At 37.0% G+C, this 19,876-nt stretch overlaps 4 protein-coding genes and 1 pseudogene across 7 annotated transcripts; 3 read left to right on the top strand and 2 right to left on the bottom strand.

Annotated features, from left to right (window-relative positions):
* Window positions 1-591: 591 nt before the first annotated feature.
* On the top strand, window positions 592-3,762 carry LOC104764353 (galactokinase). The gene is made up of 13 exons (XM_010487871.3): window positions 592-1,082; window positions 1,256-1,434; window positions 1,575-1,621; window positions 1,727-1,821; window positions 1,912-1,994; window positions 2,081-2,149; window positions 2,229-2,414; window positions 2,499-2,633; window positions 2,752-2,886; window positions 2,978-3,048; window positions 3,131-3,208; window positions 3,298-3,439; window positions 3,536-3,762. Exons 1-13 carry the CDS (start codon window positions 917-919, stop codon window positions 3,644-3,646), a joined length of 1,497 nt encoding a protein of 498 aa, XP_010486173.1. The 5' UTR covers window positions 592-916; the 3' UTR covers window positions 3,647-3,762.
* A 651-nt stretch (window positions 3,763-4,413) lies between these two features.
* LOC104764352 (nuclear poly(A) polymerase 3-like) lies at window positions 4,414-7,503 on the bottom strand. The gene is made up of 11 exons (XM_019240787.2): window positions 7,347-7,503; window positions 7,065-7,120; window positions 6,872-6,949; window positions 6,662-6,769; window positions 6,457-6,519; window positions 6,210-6,371; window positions 6,001-6,114; window positions 5,843-5,905; window positions 5,472-5,768; window positions 5,127-5,291; window positions 4,414-5,003 (listed from the first exon to the last, which is right to left on the bottom strand). Exons 1-11 carry the CDS (start codon window positions 7,372-7,374, stop codon window positions 4,587-4,589), a joined length of 1,551 nt encoding a protein of 516 aa, XP_019096332.2. The 5' UTR covers window positions 7,375-7,503; the 3' UTR covers window positions 4,414-4,586.
* A 79-nt stretch (window positions 7,504-7,582) lies between these two features.
* On the bottom strand, window positions 7,583-10,426 carry LOC104764350 (uncharacterized; annotated as a pseudogene). Its single transcript, XR_015590547.1, has 13 exons — window positions 10,265-10,426; window positions 9,979-10,164; window positions 9,682-9,754; window positions 9,469-9,543; window positions 9,271-9,384; window positions 9,108-9,153; window positions 8,936-9,014; window positions 8,674-8,776; window positions 8,479-8,574; window positions 8,360-8,395; window positions 8,159-8,258; window positions 7,947-8,031; window positions 7,583-7,857 (listed from the first exon to the last, which is right to left on the bottom strand). The product of XR_015590547.1 is annotated as an uncharacterized LOC104764350 (transcript).
* Window positions 10,427-11,687: 1,261 nt separating this feature from the next.
* Window positions 11,688-15,927, top strand: LOC104764349 (protein REDUCED WALL ACETYLATION 2). Of its 3 annotated transcripts, none has more exons than XM_010487865.3 (17): window positions 11,688-12,052; window positions 12,170-12,320; window positions 12,474-12,565; window positions 12,661-12,801; window positions 12,875-12,931; window positions 13,037-13,109; window positions 13,371-13,529; window positions 13,700-13,849; window positions 13,930-14,185; window positions 14,280-14,395; window positions 14,506-14,592; window positions 14,687-14,775; window positions 14,864-14,926; window positions 15,010-15,066; window positions 15,198-15,294; window positions 15,392-15,550; window positions 15,680-15,927. In XM_010487865.3, exons 2-17 carry the CDS (start codon window positions 12,288-12,290, stop codon window positions 15,683-15,685), a joined length of 1,635 nt encoding a protein of 544 aa, XP_010486167.2. In that variant the 5' UTR covers window positions 11,688-12,052; window positions 12,170-12,287; the 3' UTR covers window positions 15,686-15,927. The 3 variants fall into 3 exon arrangements, with proteins under 3 accessions (XP_010486167.2, XP_010486165.2, XP_087358996.1); XM_010487863.3 differs by having other exon boundaries at window positions 11,746-12,052; window positions 12,658-12,801; XM_087502870.1 differs by lacking the exon at window positions 11,688-12,052 and having other exon boundaries at window positions 12,053-12,320.
* A 959-nt stretch (window positions 15,928-16,886) lies between these two features.
* LOC104764348 (rab escort protein 1) lies at window positions 16,887-19,679 on the top strand. The gene is made up of 9 exons (XM_010487862.3): window positions 16,887-17,889; window positions 17,978-18,100; window positions 18,199-18,298; window positions 18,386-18,424; window positions 18,519-18,771; window positions 18,864-18,939; window positions 19,044-19,227; window positions 19,309-19,392; window positions 19,486-19,679. The coding sequence occupies exons 1-9, from the start codon at window positions 17,186-17,188 to the stop codon at window positions 19,588-19,590; spliced, it is 1,668 nt and encodes a 555-aa protein (XP_010486164.1). The 5' UTR covers window positions 16,887-17,185; the 3' UTR covers window positions 19,591-19,679.
* The last annotated feature ends 197 nt before the right edge of the window (window positions 19,680-19,876 follow it).

Below are 19,876 nucleotides of genomic sequence, written 5' to 3'. Positions count from 1 at the left end.
TCCACGACAAAAGGAAGACTTGAATATATATATCTCCATATACCATTTTGCGCAACTTGGCCATCACGAGAAAAGGAGATCATTCCATATCTATATGTTGCCGCTTTTGTGTCCTTTAGACGCGGCTTTTGCTAGATATTTGATCCCTTCCCCTTCTTCATCACTACTTGTTTGGTAAAAGCTAGCACTTCATATATAATTCCTTCACGAGACAATGCTTCTGCGTTAGAAAACTCATCAATGCTTTTAGACGAGGCTGAGATTGAACAGGTTTTTTGAGTGAAGAAGAAGCCACTCGTGTTGCAAAATCACTTTCTTCCGGGAGAGACTCCATTTGAGGAATACTATTTTGCAAAATCTTGTTGCAAAAATTTCGATTTCATTTTTTAATAGTTTGATTATATACTAAATTTGTATCATAACCGCCAATTTTTTATTTCATGTTTTTATTGTGTATGTATAACTCACACACGTCAAAAATTAAATTCGAGTTAAGTACGCTCGACACTATCTATCTAGTGTTAATTACAAAATTAATTTTTGAGTCAAAAACATCATTTTATTTGGAATATATAATATCGTCAACGAATCAATAGGACAAAAGATATCCAAACGTGTTCCGGAATCCAGAATTATCTAAAGGTTATGGATAAGTAAGATATTCACAAAATATTTCATTTGTATATCTATCAAATAATTCCGGAAACAGATCTAATCTAAGAATGAAGAATAGTAACAAGAAATAAATAAGATCGGTGGCAATCCAATCCCTAATAATTATGCGCAAGCCAAGGAACACGCTTCGTGACAACTGTGAAAACCTCGTCATAATAAGATAAGATAAAGATAAACAGCGAGGTTGAGAGTGACGACGACAAGTGATCGATCGATCGAGCCAAAGAAACAAGAAAAAAAAATGGCGAAACAAGAAGACGTATCGGTGGTCCCGATCTTCACATCCCTTGAGCCTGTCTACGGCGATGGATCTCTGCTCCAAGACGCTACACAACGATTCGATGTTTTGATGGCTAGTTTCAACCAAACCTTCGGTGCTTCTCCCCAACTCTTCGCTCGCTCTCCTGGTATGAATCATTTTCCTGAACAATTTTGGAGAGATTCGTTGACTTATGATTAATTTGGTTTCTAGCTAATTAATTATCGTAGAGTTGGAGGATGAGATCAGAGATTGCGAAATTGATGGTGAAAGGTGTTTTTTTAAAAAAAAAAAATTATTTGTGTGTGTGTGTGTGTGTAGGAAGAGTGAATTTGATAGGAGAGCACATAGACTATGAAGGATACTCTGTGTTACCAATGGCTATTCGTCAGGATACAATTATGGCAATTCGGATATCTGAAGATCAAAAGCAGCAGCTTCGGATTGCAAATGTTAATGATAAGTACTCTATGTGTACTTATCCTGCTGATCCTGACCAGGTTCTTCCTCTTTTATTACATTACAGCTGTAATGTCGAATTTGCTGTAAAAATTATGTCTGTTTTTTCACACTATAGAGATGAGATCTTGGACTGTTAGAATACCACTGCCTTTCTTATCATATATGCTAAATTTTGCAGGAAATTGACTTGAAGAATCACAAATGGGGCCATTACTTCATTTGCGCGTAAGGGGTTTCGTTTTGGTGCTCTAGTGTCCCATTAGCAACTGAGATATCTCACCTTTTTTTTTTTTTTGAGGTTTCTTATGATTTTTTTTTCGATTCTTACAGGTACAAAGGTTTCCATGAGTATGCAAAGTCAAAAGGTGTGAATCTTGGTTCACCAGTTGGACTTGATGTGCTTGTTGATGGAATTGTTCCTACAGGTATAGTTTCCCAATTAATGAGATTGCATCATGATACTTACGGAACAGGAAAGTTTTATTTGAAACTTTAACTTGATTGTCTTGATGTAGGTTCTGGGTTGTCAAGCTCTGCTGCATTCGTTTGCTCAGCAACTATTGCTATTATGGCTGTCTTTGGGCAAAACTTTGAAAAGGTACCTTACTCAATCGTGCTCTATGCATGGCTTTTCACACATCTCTTTTTGATTATTGAAATCTCCAAGTCCTCTCTTCCTTTCAGAAAGAACTTGCACAGCTTACATGTGACTGTGAACGACATATTGGAACACAGTCTGGTGGGATGGACCAGGTCAGAAATTTTCTCGAATAATCCATGATTTGTTTACCTTCTCTGACTCTGATTGATCAATTTTTAATCATTTCCACAGGCAATATCTATCATGGCTAAAACTGGATTTGCTGAGCTTATTGACTTCAACCCAGTCCGGGTAACTGATGTGAAACTCCCTGATGGAGGGAGTTTTGTAATTGCTCATTCTCTTGCAGAGTCGAAGAAGGCCGTCACGGCTGCTACGAATTACAATAACAGGGTCGTTGAATGTCGACTTGCTTCTGTAAGTCATAGTGTATAACTTTTCTGCTGCAATATCTTTGACTTTGTTTGGTAATATGATTCTCTCTACCATGTGGCTTTGTAGATCATTCTTGGTGTTAAGCTCGGAATGGAACCAAAAGAAGCCATATCAAAAGTTAAGACTCTCTCTGATGTGGAGGGATTATGTGTGTCATTTGCTGGTGATCGTGGGTCATCTGATCCTCTTCTTGCTGTTAAGGTACTCATCAATCAGTCTCTGCCAAAACAGACGGCTTGATGTTAATATATCTCTAAATCTATTTAGTTGATATCTAAAAAGATATTTGGAGTTTTATGCGTTCTTTTCTATGCTGTAGGAATATCTAAAAGAAGAACCATACACGGCTGAGGAGATTGAGAAAGTCCTGGAAGAGGAATTACCATCAATCTTGAATAATGATCCAACATCTTTGGCTGTACTCAATGCTGCCACACATTTCAAATTGCATCAGGTAAAGTATAAATGTACAAACCCTGTGGAATATTGTTTTCATTTTTGTCCCTGAGTCATAACAATAATGGTATGATTACGATCATCAACAGAGAGCTGCACACGTTTATTCAGAAGCCCGGAGGGTTCATGGTTTCAAGGACACAGTCTATTCAAGCTTAAGGTGAGACCGTTTTTTCCCATGAAACTTCTGATTAAATATCTTCACCGGAACCTTAATACTTTGAAACATAAACTGCGTGCAGTGACGAAGAGAAGTTAAAGAAACTCGGTGATCTCATGAATGAAAGCCATCACAGCTGCAGTGTCCTGTACGAGTGCAGGTGCATAAACTCAAAGATCAAATGTTCAGAGTGAAACCAGTGAATGTGTGAAAGAGGATTTTGATTTTGAGTTTCATGAAATCGTGCAGTTGCCCCGAGCTAGAAGAACTGGTTGAAGTTTGCAGGGAGAATGGAGCACTTGGAGCAAGACTGACTGGAGCTGGATGGGGAGGTTGCGCAGTGGCATTGGTTAAGGAATCTGGTGTTACTCAATTCATCGCCGCAGTCAAGGTAATAAATAAATAGCTTCCTTATGGTTTTAGGACAGTAATGTTATTGTCATGTTTTTGGGAGTAAAAGAATGGAATTGTGGTATTCCATTTACAGGAGAAATACTACACGAAGAGAGTAGAGAAAGGAGTTGTGAAGGAAGAAGATATGGAGCTTTACCTATTTGCCTCCAAGCCTTCAAGTGGTGCTGCCATCTTCAACCTCTAAACACATATCTCCCTCTCTTATTAATTTTATTCAATCTGAATTGTTTGCAATTGTACCACTTCCCAACTTCACTTCGTATACATATTTTTTTAATAATATGTTCCGTCTGAAATCAATTGACAACCTTTTTTCTTTCACAATTGTTTACACGTTATTTTAGTAATTTATCAAATAATGCAATATATAATCACTTGACTCAAGTGATATATACGGTGAGACTAAAGGCATGTTATACTGAATCTGTTGACGGGAAGTTGCACGTGATACCTTGCACTAGGAGATGTGTGGCTGCTTACAGTTCCAAGGAAACTAGATGGGAACAGGTTGATCCGGTGATGGGTGCTTTTATGTGTAAAAATGCTTATTGCTAGATCGATAATGTTTTGTACTCTGCTTTCACCGGATGGCTCAGATGGTATGACACTCAGGTACTTGGAGAAGCTTCATGGGTTTGCCACGACGTTTCTTCCATCATGGTTGTTCTCAGATAAGATTGGCTAATTGTCGTGGAAAGATAGCTGCGCTTGAAAGACGCAGTAGTTGTGAAATTTGGGGGATCGTTTAGTGGCTTGATCATGTGCTTACAGTCCCTATAGATTCTCATTTAGTCAAAGCTCTTGCTGTTACTGTTTGATGAATATGAACATCTTTCTTCTTTTTTTGGTAAAGTTGTTGTCTTTTGAGGATGTCTGTGTACTTTTGGTATCTGCAACTGTGTTGTTGTCTCTTGTTTCACTTCTAATCATGTCATGTCAAAGGAAACTAACTGAGAAACTATGTCAGGAGACATTTTACAAAATTAGAAAGTGAAAAGTCAAACTAGTTTCTTCCTGCAAACATTACATCTCTACTCACAGGCACACACACTTATCGGCCAAAAGCTCAAAATTAAAGACAGAAATAAAAAGAGTGTAAAGACAACCATCATTACTAACACAACCTAACATTGAACCTCCATACCCTCAGCCTCTTTGTTATCCATCTTCTTATACCCAACCACATAGCTGGGCATATGCTTTGAGTAAACCGGTACATTCTTGCAATGCTGCTTATCTTCCGGGATTCTGATTCTCCAACAAGTCCTTGTCACCTTGCTTCTGTTGTTGCTAGCACAATCTCCATTCAAAGGCAGCTGGGATGCTTTCACAACCGATAAATGGATTCTACCACCTGGTACCTGGAAGCTTCCACTGTTAAGATTCGTCAGAAAGGTTTTCTCCACATATTCAATGTCTGAAACATTTATGGTTCTGAGCTGTAAATGTAATCCCCAGTAAAACACAATGTTTGGCTGCTTCGCATAGGTTTCGACATTCTCTGTTGGGTTTGGGTCGCAAATGCCATAGACTCCCTCTATCTGCATTAAAGATCATATGTGGCATAAAGCAAAGGCCATACTGTAAGACAGACCCACAGAACAGGCAGAGTGTTTTGTAAGATGTCATACTGAAAGAGTTGAACCAAAGATGGAAGTGCGTACCTTGAGCATAAGACAACGGAAACGTGACTTAACCCAACCAACCCAATTACTGAGATCTTCCTGATTAGCAGCTGAGAGGTGTATCTTGATGAACCACGTGTATGTGTTTACATATGGATAGGGCTCAAACAAATTCTTCCAACTGAAGTTAAGCTTTGAGTAATCCTGAAATTTGTCATCGTAAGTGTGTGAGATAGACCAAAAAACATCATAAAAGGACTCGGACTACCACATAAAACCTCAGGGAAGATCCAAAGACTTAAAAAACCATAGCCAAACAGGATATAACCCTACAGAGAAACCACTACTTGGTTAGGTGGAACGGTGAGAAAGTAAGACTTTAACCTTTGTCAAATGATGCCCTCGTAGAAACTCTGCCATTGTCTTGTAAAATGTGCTTCTTGTTATGTTGGAGTTGCAGAATTGATGTGGACCGCAGGGCAATTGGATGGGCATTAAGCCTGGAGGAGACCCAGTAGGTAGATAAGCATCCTCTAGCAGCACCACCGGTGTAGGCCATGGCCAATGAGCAAATATGTTGAAGAAATTTGCCAGAAGGGAACTTAGTGTAGCGTTCGGTTCATATCCACAAACAAATGCAGCAAGAACAGCCAGATGAACTCCCCCTAGGAATCCATTCAACTGAAACAAGTTAAAAACAAACTCAATTAAACAAGTTATGAGCAATGGTTGATATTAATTTATATCACACTTACGTTACCGTATACACCTCGCCTTTTTGCCCATAATTTGACACACCGCAGCAATGATTGGAATAGCTAAAATAAGAAGAAGATTACTCAATAAAATAGAAGTTAGACATGGTCTATATATCAGTAACGCTGGAGGAATCAATTAAGAATCACTCTGTTACCTCTAAGGAAGGCACTAATCGAAGTATGCATTTATTTGCGCGAACTCCAGACAAGCTTTTCCAACTTGTCTCATCAATATCCCTCAAGAAGAAAGGATTAAGCACATCTACATTCTGAAGTGCTCGCAAATTTTGAATAAGATTTATATTAAAAAGCCATCTAGTGTGTAAGTAAAGCAACAGGGACTTAGAAAGTTGTGAGAACCAACATGTGGAATGGTTAATACTCTAAGCTTAGCATATGGAAGATCAACCAAGATCCCATCAAACTTAAAGCGGATCAGAGGAACTTTTGCATCTTTAACACAAAGAAGCTCGGAAACTTCTAATCTAGTTTTCAACATATCACGCAAACCGATGAAAAAATCCTCCTGTGTACCAATAAGAGAGAACAATCTCAAATTTACGGAAACAAAAAAAAATTAAGAATCATTCAACAAAGGATGCCAAACTCACAGCCAAAGAGGCAAAGAAAGGACCAATGCAGAGAGCGTCAATGTCTGATTCAGAACCATAAACCTGGCCGATGTCAAGAAAGACAATAGCAGTTAGCTAACGTAGTTACATATGATAAGTTCTAAAGGTTGAATTCATTACAGAGTACTCGTTACTAAAACAAGGGATTGGGAGAAAGAATAATAGAAAGATAAAAAAAAATCACCCCAAGACCGTAAGAGCCGTAAGCAAGAATGGTGGCGTTGGTGGCGTCAACATGATGTTGAGAAAGACGGCGTTCCCAGGCTACATTCTTAAGCCATCTCTCCACTATCTGTTCATTGAACTCAGAGACATCAATCAATCACTGTTCAACTCAAGAAACAAAACAAAAAAAACAAAGACTTAATTAAAAAAAAAATCGAATGTACCGTACCCCTCGTAGCTTACTAATAACAACTCTACGTTTCTCCTCGTCTTTATAAGACGGAATGATTCCTTCGTTAGCCATAAGCTACACCACACAAGAGAAAGATAAAAGGCAAAGATGACCAGACAGAACCCAATGAATTGAATATATGATGATCACTTTGACACGAAATAGGCAAAAACCCTAGTAATTTTTTTACCTGACGAAGCGAAATCGAGCGTTCATCTTCTAATTCAGACATAGAAGGAGGAAAACCTAGGGACAAAAGAGACCAGAGCCGTTACGTGAGAAAGAAGAAAGGGTTTATCGGAGAAAAGGCGAAATCAGCGTTTAGTATAGAAAAAAAAAAATCAAATAAAACGCGAGGACGGTGACGAAAGGGCGGCAGTGACGACTTGGACAATTTTTTTGCGGTTTGCAATTTACACAAACGAAAAAAACTCAGAAAGAGAGAAGAAGATTATGCCGGGAAAAAACTAACCTATATTTCTCCCACCTCCCTTGATCATTTTCCAGGAATGTCAGATTTTCTTGCCTTGTTTCCCGAGAAAATCTTGGGAGAAAAAAAGAAATCACGAAGAAGCAAAATTTGGTGAATACGAAGATCTCTTTGTTTTGAACTTTGTTATATATGAAACGAAACGACTAAAAGAATTGCCTAATTCCAGCGTTACTATATAGTTTCAGTCCCATCAACTTCTTGACACGTGGTATATATGTTTTAATTCTTTTATATTCTGTATATTTTTAAAACTATAACTTCTGGTTTACAATGTCGCTAGTAATACAACAAAACACCACACGAAAATAGAGTCATATTTTCCTGCGTTTCAAAATTGCGGTTTGTTTGATAAATAAATATAGTTTATGCTTCACAGAGAACGTTTCTGGTCTTTAGATCGAACAGATTCTTCAGAAAATCCGCTGTGTTTGGAGGTATCTTTGCCGGTCGTGGTGCCATGAAGTTGACAATCTTCTCATTAACATTATACCTGTTTCGTTTTTTCACACACAAATGATTCAAAAAGATAGAAAAAAAGACTTGAAAACTACTGTATGTGTGTTGTATTTATTATTATACCTGATCTTTCTGCTCTTAGAGGCATGCCGATCCACACGTTTCCTTTTCTTCGTCTGAAACTTCTTCATTGCATAGTAAGCCGCTTCTGCCATTGGAAAATAGAGCTTTTCAGTATATACCATAGACTGTCTTTACGGGAAACCAGAAACTACAAATCAAGTTCCAAGTTGTTGGATATAACAATCTAATCATTCCGACACCGAGATGAATACCTGAGGAAGCTGGATCGATGGTCTCAATGAACTCCTTCAGTAACTGCTGATAGAATTCAACATCTTCTATAAGTTCAGGGTCTCCTTCAAGTTGTCTTTCCTGAACAAGAAAGAGAGTAACACATGTTAGACAATTGGCCTAATAAAGATAATCAATAAGACTGATACAATTGACTTGGTTAGAGAAAATTGTAACTCTACCTCTTCTTGATTTGGTTCCATGGCTTCCCCAGGGACCTGTGGATGGAAATTTCAAGATTAGAACTTACTGAAGAGAAGCTGATCTTGGATGCTTTTCTTATCAACGAAATAAAACTTACAGTGCCAAATACAGCAACAGTAGATCTTGACTGTTGCATTTGTTTGATCATTCTACTTGGATCCCTCATGTATGAAGCCACCTGTTCACTAACATTCTGTTTTTTTTTTATATATATATAGAAAAAATGGTCAAGTTAGATTCCTGGTTAAAGGCGTGGAGCTGGTTAAAGGTTTATGGGGTTTGTTGTCTATACCTGGTTAAAGGCGTGGAGCTTTCCTTTAATAGCAGCTGCACCGCTTGTGACTTGTGTTCTTCTCTGCCATTTGTCCACAGCTTTGTTTCGGAATACAGACATTCTACATGGCAAAGACCAGTTTTGTGTTAGCAATGAAAATTTAAATCATAATCAGTTCAGACTGATTTCCGAATGAAGTCAATCAAGTTTTTTACTAAATTGAAATCTTTTGCTTGTGACAGGACAAGAGCTTTTAAGTTGTACAGTTAGGCTTGAATACCTTTTCTGTAACTCAGCTATTTGTTGCCATTCATCACTATCTTCTGTATCTGATTTATTGGATTCTGCACTAGCTGTTCCTGACCAGATAGAAAAACAGCGATATTATAAATTGACCCTTGCTTATACTGAAAATAATTATGTTTTCTGTATTATAAAATAAGGCATACTACTATTCACTTGTTGTAGATCAACCGAGGGGTTCTTCTCAAGCAAAGCCTGCAAAAATAATTATTTTGGATAAAAAGAGTAAACCAAAGGTGGCGGAGAGACAAAACACATTAATTAAGTGACAGTATACAGTTACTACTGAATCTCAAGCCTAGGCATACATACCTCTAGCAACTCCAAGAGGGAGTCTAATGTCTTCTTAGATGAAGTAACTAGATCTGTATATGCTGTCGAGACATTCTCATCATCTTCCGAACAAAACGACGATTTCACAGGCTCCTGAAGAGGAGGATTAGCTTATGTCATAAGCATGAAGGAAACAAACAACCATAAATAGAAGAAGAAGAAGAGACTATAGCGTACCTGTGGCAATCTGTTTGAACTAATAAATGGTTTCTGAAGTAAGAATCTGAACTCCAGAGTTTTATCCCAAAGAGCCTTCACATAGAAATGAAATTGAATTGTCTCTTAAACAGGAATTCGCTATAGATTAACTATAGAGAATACATGTGCAACTGCATGCATTTGATTTCTTCTAGTAGACTAATTCACAAACTGTAGAAAAAAATGTCATACCTTCTGGTTCTTCACGGCTTGACCTTTAACAGCATCCTCGCCCTTATCACGCTTCAGATTCCTCAATATATCCCTGTACCAAAAGGAACCAAGTTATTCAACAAAGATGATTCTTTTTTTTGGCCTCATTTTAGTATCTGACATAAATCCAATTGCTTGAATAAATTTGAAGCTACTTCGCCAACACTACTCTTTGATAAGACTATCTCTCTACCACTTCTAGAAACAAATTAGAAGAATTCACTAATGACAGTCTTGAGAAAATATTACCAAGTTCAAAAATGGAATTTTACCTACTGTGCTTGTGAACGAAGCTCCTTGAACTCTTTCGCAAGCTCTTCCATCTCAGCATCTTCATTGTCTGTCATCATCGCCGCTCTCACTTTCTATATCAATTCCATCTTCAAATTCCTCGCTTTCTCCTTCGTCATCATCCTCACTATCATCCTCTATCTCATCAGATAATTCATAATCGCTTTTGACCTGTGTAAATAAATAGAATCCCCAAACAATAAATTCACCTACACAGCCATCTAAAAATAACATAAACCAGACGAAAGCAAGCAACAACAAACTATTATACCTTAACGTTTTCTTCTTGGTCGCTTATGTCTTCCGACTCACTGTCATCACAAAGTCTTGCTCTTTTAGAGCTCTTTGATGATCCCCCAGCCATTTTTTTCAAACACTCTTTAAATAACGAAAAACTAAAATTAACTGAGGGAGGAGAAACTGTTAAAGTGATATCTTCGAGACTGGGATTGAGAAGGAACTCTTCTGATAAAACGAAATTAGGGTTTTTGATGTTTTGGGTCTTGGCCTCTTGGGCCCTATGGCATATGTTATATGTTCTCGGCCTGTTAACTTGCAATTTTCTCCTTAGTTTTTTAGTTTTAATCACCGGTTTATTCTTTAACCAAAATATAATTAAATTAACCGGTTAATTTACCTTTTAAAACAACATAACATAAGCCAAGTCACCAGTGTATTCGAGTATCGGTTCGGCGGCTTCAGATCGAATAACTTTTCTCGATGGTCATTTTCTTCTATCGTCTTCAACTTTTTGTCGTCGGTCAATGAAAACAAACCACAGTACTGTCTTCTTCAATGTTAAGTTCCTATCTTCGTTACTAACGTAGCAAAATGATTGAAAGACTCTTCAAGCAATTGTGCAAGAACTAGCTAACTTTTATATAAGCTACATTTTGATCATCAAATAATGTATAACCAAATAAAGTGTCTTTAAAACAGACTAATAGATTTAATAGACTTAGTATACACACTATCTGTTAGAGACTACTACGTACGGCCTACGGGTGAGACTAATTAGAAATTCACAAAGTCAATATAATATACATGGATCCTAAAAATTCAATTAATACTATATGAATATGGACAGAGTACCTAAGCTACAATCTAATGTCGGTGAATATTATTAAAGTTTCAATTTTCTTACTCGAAAATGATTGCAATGTTAATAAACTTCTTGTTACGGCATGTAACTAAATAAAGTCTGCCTAATTAAAGAAACGCGTCTTTGACAAACAATATGAATACAGACGTCGACATACATTATAGCACAGCCTCGTCATTATTATAAATGTTTGATACGAACACAAATAATTGCTTATACGAAGAAAAAGAAAAAAATATGTATATGACCATGACTCCTGTTAGGTTATTAGACGTTGGTTCATACGATACACTTCACCATTGAGGATGGTGATCCGAAATCAATCATTCACTAGTCTTTTTAGTACTAATATTTAGAGTACAATGATGAGATAAGGTTTGAAAGTTGAAACATTACATGTCTCACAAAAATGTGAGAAATAATAAAAAAAACGTATATAAATCTCAGCATCACCACTCAAAATTACATCCAAAAATATATATGTCCTTCTTGATTATTGGAATCTATACGTACTGTAATCGATAAAAATTGAGAATCAAAATGTATGATCCAGCGAGTGTAAAACAAAATATGTCTCTTTATTTTTATCCCTGAACTTGTCTCGTTCTAAAGTTCTAACTAATAGCTAGGACACAAATCTAATAAAACGTGTAGTATTGGTTGTTAAAATCCTCACTACACAAATTATATTTTTGTAACCATGCAAGCATTCCCTTTCTATCGATGGCCCCTTGATTTCGATAGAAGAGCATAAAATCCCAAAACCGTATTTTTCATAAGTAATATATTCTTTTTTTTCTTCTTCATTCTAATTTATAATTAAATTTGTCGGTTAGTAATTTTTTTTGTTCTGGAGGAGAATCAAAAAAATTGATTAAAATGTATAGAGAGAGAGAGAGAGCTTAAAAGCTTACTAAACCGTTCAAAAACACACAGTTCGTTCACTCGTTCCTATCTGTGAGTTGTTGTTACTACTTTTCTTATAATTAGGATTCAGCTCTATCTATCTCTATACTCATACTTGATTCTTTGGTTCATCATTGCTTTTGTCTTTCTATTTGTTCGATTTATCAGGCGAGATCTACCAGATCTGGTTCTGGAGCGAAGCTAAATTGCTCGCAAATTTATTACAGTTTCTTTGGAATCCGACGAATTAATCCCGTTTTGATCGTTGTTGCTTCTCTGATCGGGAATGACGATTTCAAGCCCTGTTACACCTGGGCTAGTACGTCTTTATTAGCTATTTTTGTTGTTGTTGTTCTCAGCTTTTTTTTCTTCATTTGTTTGATTATTAGATCTCGCTTGATCTAAGGTTCTTCTTCTGAGTTTGTTTTGGTAGTGAAGTGATACTGAGAGTGATTTGTTTGGGAAATTGCAGATGTCGGTAGTGCTTGGGATTGTGCCGGTGATCGTCGCTTGGCTATACTCCGAGTATCTCCACTATGCCAAACACTCCGTCTCCGCCAAAGCGTATGTTGATACAAACGTTTCTTTTTTTGAAGTGATTAATGAACTTTTTGCTTTGAGTTTTGTATTTTGATATTTTGTCTGTGTGTTGTTAGTAGGCACTCTGATGTCAATTTGGTGGAAATTGCTAAAGACTTTGTTAAAGAAGATGACAAAGCTCTTTTGATTGAAGATGGAGGTGGTCTTCAGTCTACTTCTCCTAGAGCCAAGGCCCTTTCCACACATTCTCCTCTCATCAGGTTCCTTTTCTTCTTCAGTCTTTTTTTTTTTTTTTTTTTTCTTATGCTTAATTATATGCTGGGTTCTATGCAGATTTGTGCTATTGGATGAGTCCTTCTTGGTTGAGAACAGACTGACGTTAAGAGCAATGTGAGTACTGGGTTCCATTTGCTACAGTAATGCTTTGTATGTTTGACAGGTCCATTATCTTCAAGACTCCCATTTTATATCTGAATTATCTTGTTTTCTATGCAGAATTGAGTTTGCGGCACTTATGGTGTACTTTTACATATGTGACCGCACGGATATCTTCAATTCGTCAAAGAAGGTGATGATTATTTCTTGCTTAGTAGATTCTGGAGTAGTTACAGAGTCTTTACATTGTTCAGCAACATCCTATATACACTTGTTTATTATCATTAAGCTTGGTCTAAAATGTTACATGGAAAGAAAAGACTCCACAAGATTCTGAATTTGATGTGACAAAAAAAAAAAGGATAGTAAATTTGATATTTCATGATGAATTTCCTGCTTGTGTCGCTTCATTCGTACATTCTGACTAGCTTTCATTGTTTATCTTTTGACACAGAGTTACAACCGGGATCTTTTTCTGTTCATATACTTCCTTCTCATCATCGTTTCAGCGTTAACTTCATTCACTATTCATAATGATAAATCGGCATTCAACGGAAAATCCATCATGTACTTGAATAGGCATCAAACCGAGGAGTGGAAAGGGTGGATGCAGGTTTGTCGTTTAACTTTTATGTTAGTTACTTGCCCTCCGATTTTGTTCATGTCTGTTACTGCATCTGCTGGGAATATTTGTAGAAAAGTATCTAGTGTTCATTTTTTGGATCTGCCAGTTCATTTGCTGTTGCCTCATCATTGTTTTTTTTTCTTTTTCTGGTGTTGTAGGTCCTCTTTTTGATGTACCACTACTTTGCTGCTGCAGAGTACTATAATGCAATCCGTGTCTTCATTGCGTGCTACGTATGGATGACTGGATTTGGGAATTTTTCTTATTATTATATTCGCAAGGACTTTAGCCTTCCAAGGTTTGCACAGGTAGCTATTTTCTCCCTTTTTTTTGTTTCTTATTTCAAGCTGTCAGCTTCTTTATATTCTAACATACTCTTGTTCTACAGATGATGTGGCGACTAAATTTCCTGGTCATATTCTCCTGCATCGTCCTCAACAACAGTTATATGCTATACTACATCTGCCCAATGCACACTCTGTTTACTCTGATGGTCTATGGAGCACTTGGTATTATGAACAAGTATAATGAGATGGGCTCAGTCATAGCTGCCAAATTTTTTACCTGCTTCGTTGTTGTCATCATCGTTTGGGAAATTCCTGGCGTTTTTGAATGGATTTGGAGTCCATTTACACTCCTAATGGGTTAGTGACATCCTAAAACTTTGTTTACCACTATAAACAATGTGCTCATGAGACGGCTGTTTTCTAAAAAAATACTTGAAAACAACAATTCCAGGTTACAATGATCCCGCAAAACCACAGCTTCCCCTCTTGCATGAGTGGCATTTCCGCTCTGGCCTTGATCGGTACATATGGATAATCGGGATGCTATATGCATACTACCACCCAACTGTAAGTTCCTAATACTAGAATTTCACATCAACTCTGTTCAGAAATGGGTAGTTTAGTGATAAAGACTTGCCAATTTTCGTCCTTCATTTCCATGATTATGTATCTTCTAGATTGAAAGTTGGATGGATAAACTGGAGGAAGCTGAGATTAAGTTCAGGATGGCTATCAAAACAACTGTGGCACTTATAGCAATAACGGTATAACAAGTCATCATTTCACTTTCTTCTAGGTGAAAGAGCCTTACGTACTGTTCTTCCAGCTAATCTGTCATTGTTATTATGAAACTTTTAGGTGGGATATTTTTGGTACGAGTACATTTACAAGCTGGACAAGCTAACTTACAACAAATATCATCCTTACACCTCTTGGATTCCTATAACGTATTCCACTTTACTTGCAAATCTCTATACATCAGATTCATCCAAGAACCAGTCCTAACATGTATATTTTGTTTTGCTTTTCTTTCAGTGTTTATATCTGTCTCCGGAACATCACTCAGTCTTTCCGCGGCTACAGTTTGACCCTCTTGGCGTAAGAAAAAATATTTCAGTCAATAGTGATATTCGTCCTCTTGTTACGATTTTTCCAAAATAAATCTGTTCATGAACTTTCAGGTGGCTTGGGAAGATAACACTGGAGACATATATCTCCCAGTTTCATATATGGCTCAGGTATGTCACACTTTTTCTTGTCGCAGTTCTCAACTGTAGAGTAAGTCGGAAATTGATGGTTGAGGATAGATACAAAGCTATTAATATGTTCTTGACCCATTGAACTATGAAATAATATAATTCACCCACAGATCTGGAGTTCCTGATGGTCAACCCAAATTGTTACTCTCTCTTATCCCGGATTACCCATTGTTGAACTTCATGCTCACAACTTCGATTTACGTCGCTGTAAGCAAACCCGCAAACCCTGCTATAACAGATAGAAACAATTTGAAAGCCAGACAGATACAAAAAAACTGATTGGCGATTTGCTGCTTTGTTTCAGATCTCTTATAGGCTCTTTGAGCTTACCAACACTTTGAAAACAGCCTTCATACCAACCAAGGACGACAAACGCCTTGTCTACAACACAATCGCAGCACTCGTAATCTGCACTTGTCTCTACTTTTTCTCATTTGTTCTTATCACAATTCCCCAAAAACTGGCAAGTCAAAAAAATTCTCTTACTTTTCAGTTCATTTATATGTTAGTGCATACACAAAGCAAGCAAAATGCGATTCTCTCATATTCGATTGTAACTTCTCACGTTTTGTTATTTCATTGGAAACAACAGGTGTGAAGGCAATTCTGAACCGGACTGGATTATTTGAATGGATTCATAGGACTTGTTGAACTACGCGATGTGGTAGATACATGAAGATAGAAGTCAAGAGGTAGATGCATACAATGTTGCTGTAGTGTCACCTTTCTGTATATTTATTTATGAATACGGTGTTCTTTCTTTCTTGTTTATTTATGTTTGTGTTGACGATGATGTAATTGTAAAGACTTATTGTTATTGTTTACCCCAAGTTAAGGAAATCCATGGGAGTAATTAGGCTAGGAGTAATATTATAGCAACCAGATCTTTGACGGCCAACTTGAGGGGTATAAAGATAAAGGATAAATATCTATGATTGTAATCTATATATTGTTTATGATCATCGCATATCCCCTACGTTTAGGATCTCTCTTGTATAAATACTACTATTGCTCTATTAATACAACATAACACATTCTTCTATTCATAGCAACTTGCAAGAATCTGAATGGTTAATAGATTATGTATACGGTAAAGATGACTAATAATAAAAATTATTCGTCGCTGCTCAAACCAACTCTTGCAGTTTCTGGAACATGTAAGAGTTCTGCCGCTGTAAAAGTTTGCGACTGATTAAACAGTCTTTTACTATTGTTAGATATATATAGATATAACATATATATATATATATATATTATAAATATACATACACACGTAACAAATATATATTTTTTGTTCATTTTTTTTTCCACCTTTCGATGCCTAGTGTACTAAATTTGATATTTTTATTTTTGATGTGAAAAAATGATGTGGAGCATAGAAATTAGAATGTATAACATTTCTGAAAACTAAGGTTGAGAGATATCGATATATGCGGGTGGTGTAGGTCTTCAAACTTGGTTGAAAATACAGTAAAACCTATAAATTAATAATGTTGGGCTATGACATTTTATTAATTTATAGTGATATTAATGAATAATAATTATTTTCTAGTATAAATTAATAATTATTAAATTATAAATATATATTTTAATTTTTTAAAAATTATAAATTGAGACAATTTTAATTGGTTATTTGTATTTGCTTTTGTGGAATATAATTAAAAGTATATGTGTATCAAAAAGAAAAATTGTTAGATAAAGATTGCGAAGATTTCTCTTTGTGATTAACAAAATCTTCTAACAATTATAAATTATACACATATACAAATATGTGTGTTAAATTGACTTTGAACAAGCTTGAAGAACTTCATCAGCAGATTCTTCTTCATCAGCTAATTTATTAAGTTAAATTGTTTATATTAATAACAAAAAATGTGTGGGTTGTACTCGGATCAATGATATGCTTGAAGTACTAATGGGTTTCGTCGTTGATTAGGCCATTTGGGCTTTTCCTTATATTTTGATATTTGACCCAAATCCAGAAGTTGTTTACTTTGCCTTAGCGAAAGCTTTTATCCGATCACCGAACTCTTCTCCGGTGTCATCAGCTTAAAACTGTAGATTTTTGATACCCTAATCGGTTCGAGCCACACACACCATGAGTGACCTCCCTCCTTACCCGCCGCTTGATCCTTCTAACTACGATCTCATTGTCGTCGGAACCGGAGTTTCTGAGTCCGTCTCCGCCGCCGCTGCTTCCTCCTCCGGTAGTTCTGTTCTCCACCTCGACCCTAACCCCTTCTACGGCTCTCACTTCGCCGCTCTTTCTCTTCCCGATCTCACTTCTTTCCTTCACTCAAACTCCGTCTCTCCTCCGCCGTCATCTCCTCCAATTCCGCCGTCAAACAGTCATGAACTCATCTCAGTGGATCTTGTCCACCGATCCTTGTACTCCTCCGTCGAGATTTCGAGCTTCGATTCGGAGATCCTCGAAGAACACTCCAGGAGATTTAACGTTGACTTGTGTGGTCCTAGGGTTGTCTTCTGCGCCGATGAATCGATTAATCTCATGTTGAAATCAGGAGCTAACAATTACGTTGAGTTCAAGAGTATCGAAGCGAGCTTCGTCGGGGATTCGAGCGGTGAGCTACGGAACGTGCCGGATTCGAGAGCTGCGATTTTCAAGAGCAAGAGCTTGACTCTGTTGGAGAAGAATCTGCTGATGAAGTTCTTCAAGCTTGTTCAAAGTCAATTGGCCAAAAGCGATGATGATACAACAACAGTGAAGATATCGGAGGAAGACATGGAGAGTCCATTTGTGGACTTCTTGACAAAGATGCGTTTGCCACCCAACATCAAATCGTATAGACTCCTTCTCCATCACTTCCTCGTTTCTCAAAATATTGTATTTGAATTTGTTGATGGTAAGGTTTTTGTTTACTCTGTTTAGGATTATCTTGTATGCCATTGCGATGCTAGATTATGATCAGGACAATATGGAAACGTGTAGACATTTACTCAAGACCAAAGAGGGTATAGATCGATTGGCTCTGTACATCAAATCTATGGGCAGGTCAGGTCATTCATCGTTTTTGTCTTTCTTGGCTCTTTTAAAATTTGTGATCATCTTTCTCATTTGGTTTTATCTGTTTATCATTCTCTGGACCTTAGGTTTTCGAATGCACTTGGAGCGTTGATATACCCAATTTATGGACAAGGAGAACTTCCTCAAGCCTTTTGTCGTCGGGCTGCTGTTAAAGGATGTGTCTATGTACGTTTGGAACAATTTTCTGCATTGTGTATATTGTGTTGCTGCTGTGGTATTTGTTACTTATCTGGCCATTCAATGTACTCGCAGGTTCTCCGGATGCCTATTACTGCTCTGCTTTTAGACAAGGCAAGTGAGTTGACAGTTGTAGCATAAGATAAGTTTAGTTGGTTTTGTTGAGTAAAGGTTTCTTACTTGCTTATGTTATACTTTTTCTTTTCAGGAAACTGGGGGTTACAAAGGGGTTAGATTAGCTTCTGGTCAAGAGATATTCAGCCAAAAATTGATTCTGGATCCATGTATTAATGTTGGATTGGAGTCGCTGTCGTCATTGACAGATCAGCAAAATGAAACTCTCAGGGTTCTTGTCCCAAAGGCGATGATCAATAAGGAGAAAATTGCAAGAGGAATATGCGTCATTAGAGGTTCTGTGAAATCTGATGTATCAAACGCTCTTATCGTATATCCACCTAAATGTAAGATATTTTTTAAAGATCCACTTGTTAGTTGTTGCAGTTGCACATATATCGTTTTGAGGGTTCTAACACTAATAGGTTTTTCCTCTTAGCTTTGTTTCCTGAACAGCTAACTGCAATTCGGGTTCTGCAGCTTGGTAGTGGTTTAGCAGTTTGTCCTGCTGACATGTAAGTTGTGGTTCATTCTAAGATGCTCCTTTCTCATTTTGGTTCTGTTTCTTTCCATTTGCTTCTCTTGAACTGTTCTCTAAGTCATATGTTTGCTGCTGCAGGCATGTGTTGTATTTTTCCACTCTCTGCAAGAACGATGACCAAGGGATAAAAGCGCTGTTATCAGCCATGGGTAATCTCATCAGATTGCCTGTTCCTGAGAGCGATTCTGTTGTGGAGAATGTTACTTGTGAGGCAAAACCACTTCTACTCTGGAGAGCACTGTACGTGCAAGAGCTAGTCAAGGTGGGAAATGTGATTGGGAATCTATCTCTTCATTTCTGACATTGGTTAAAGGTCATTTCACTAAATTTTGATTTGGATCAGGGTGAATTTGGAGGTGTCATCAGTTCCATGCCTAGTCCAGATGAAAATTTGAACTACAAAGAGACAGTGGAATCAGCCGTGAAGGTTAGTAAAGGCTCCACACGAAAACACTGCTTTATTAAGTATGGTTTGGATAATGTTATGTATAAACAAGATATCATCTTTGGATTTTGGTAGCTATATGAACAAATCATGGGGAGTGAAGAGTTATTTAAAGAAGAGACCTCACTGGAAAACACAACGGAGGAAAACGAGGGTGGTGTTGAAATAGATGAAAATTGAAACCATTTTGGTTTTAAAACTTGTAATACACATTGTGACATTGATTTGTTTTTGTTATAACATATATATAATATAGTTCAGCGAGGCAAGTGTTTTTTTTTTTTTTTCGCAGTTTCTTTATCTTTTTCATCTGAAATATATCAGATTAGGCGAGTAAACAACTTAACTTTATAGAGAGATACAACGTAGCCCCAAACTTGATCGCTAAAGAAAGAGATAAAAATCTCAACCATGACGAAAAGTAATAAGGTGGGCGTCACGTGTTGCAGGAGAATTGAAAAATCCA

Source organism: Camelina sativa, chromosome 19 (assembly GCF_030686135.1).
Source record: "Camelina sativa cultivar CO46 ecotype springtype chromosome 19, ASM3068613v1".
Lineage (NCBI taxonomy): Eukaryota > Viridiplantae > Streptophyta > Magnoliopsida > Brassicales > Brassicaceae > Camelina > Camelina sativa.
The sequence above is the reverse complement of the archived record's forward strand: the minus strand, read 5'-3'. Positions and strand labels throughout refer to the sequence as shown.

Coding starts and splice junctions, on each gene's coding strand:
- LOC104764353 (XM_010487871.3), top strand. CDS start 917: ATGGCGAAACAAGAAGACGTATCGGTGGTCCCGATCTTCACATCCCTT. Junction 2,887..2,977: donor CACATTTCAAATTGCATCAG/GTAAAGTATAAA, acceptor GATCATCAACAG/AGAGCTGCACACGTTTATTC. Junction 3,440..3,535: donor AATTCATCGCCGCAGTCAAG/GTAATAAATAAA, acceptor TTCCATTTACAG/GAGAAATACTACACGAAGAG.
- LOC104764352 (XM_019240787.2), bottom strand. CDS start 7,374: ATGATCAAGGGAGGTGGGAGAAATATAG. Junction 6,950..7,064: donor GCTCGATTTCGCTTCGTCAG/GTAAAAAAATTA, acceptor TGTGTGGTGTAG/CTTATGGCTAACGAAGGAAT. Junction 6,770..6,871: donor TTATTAGTAAGCTACGAGGG/GTACGGTACATT, acceptor TTCAATGAACAG/ATAGTGGAGAGATGGCTTAA.
- LOC104764349 (XM_010487863.3), top strand. CDS start 12,288: ATGACGATTTCAAGCCCTGTTACACCTGGGCTA. Junction 12,566..12,657: donor CACTCCGTCTCCGCCAAAGC/GTATGTTGATAC, acceptor GTGTGTTGTTAG/TAGGCACTCTGATGTCAATT. Junction 13,110..13,370: donor TCTTCAATTCGTCAAAGAAG/GTGATGATTATT, acceptor CTTTTGACACAG/AGTTACAACCGGGATCTTTT.
- LOC104764348 (XM_010487862.3), top strand. CDS start 17,186: ATGAGTGACCTCCCTCCTTACCCGCCGCTTGATCCTTCTAACTACGAT. Junction 18,299..18,385: donor CTGTTAAAGGATGTGTCTAT/GTACGTTTGGAA, acceptor ATGTACTCGCAG/GTTCTCCGGATGCCTATTAC. Junction 19,228..19,308: donor ACGTGCAAGAGCTAGTCAAG/GTGGGAAATGTG, acceptor GATTTGGATCAG/GGTGAATTTGGAGGTGTCAT.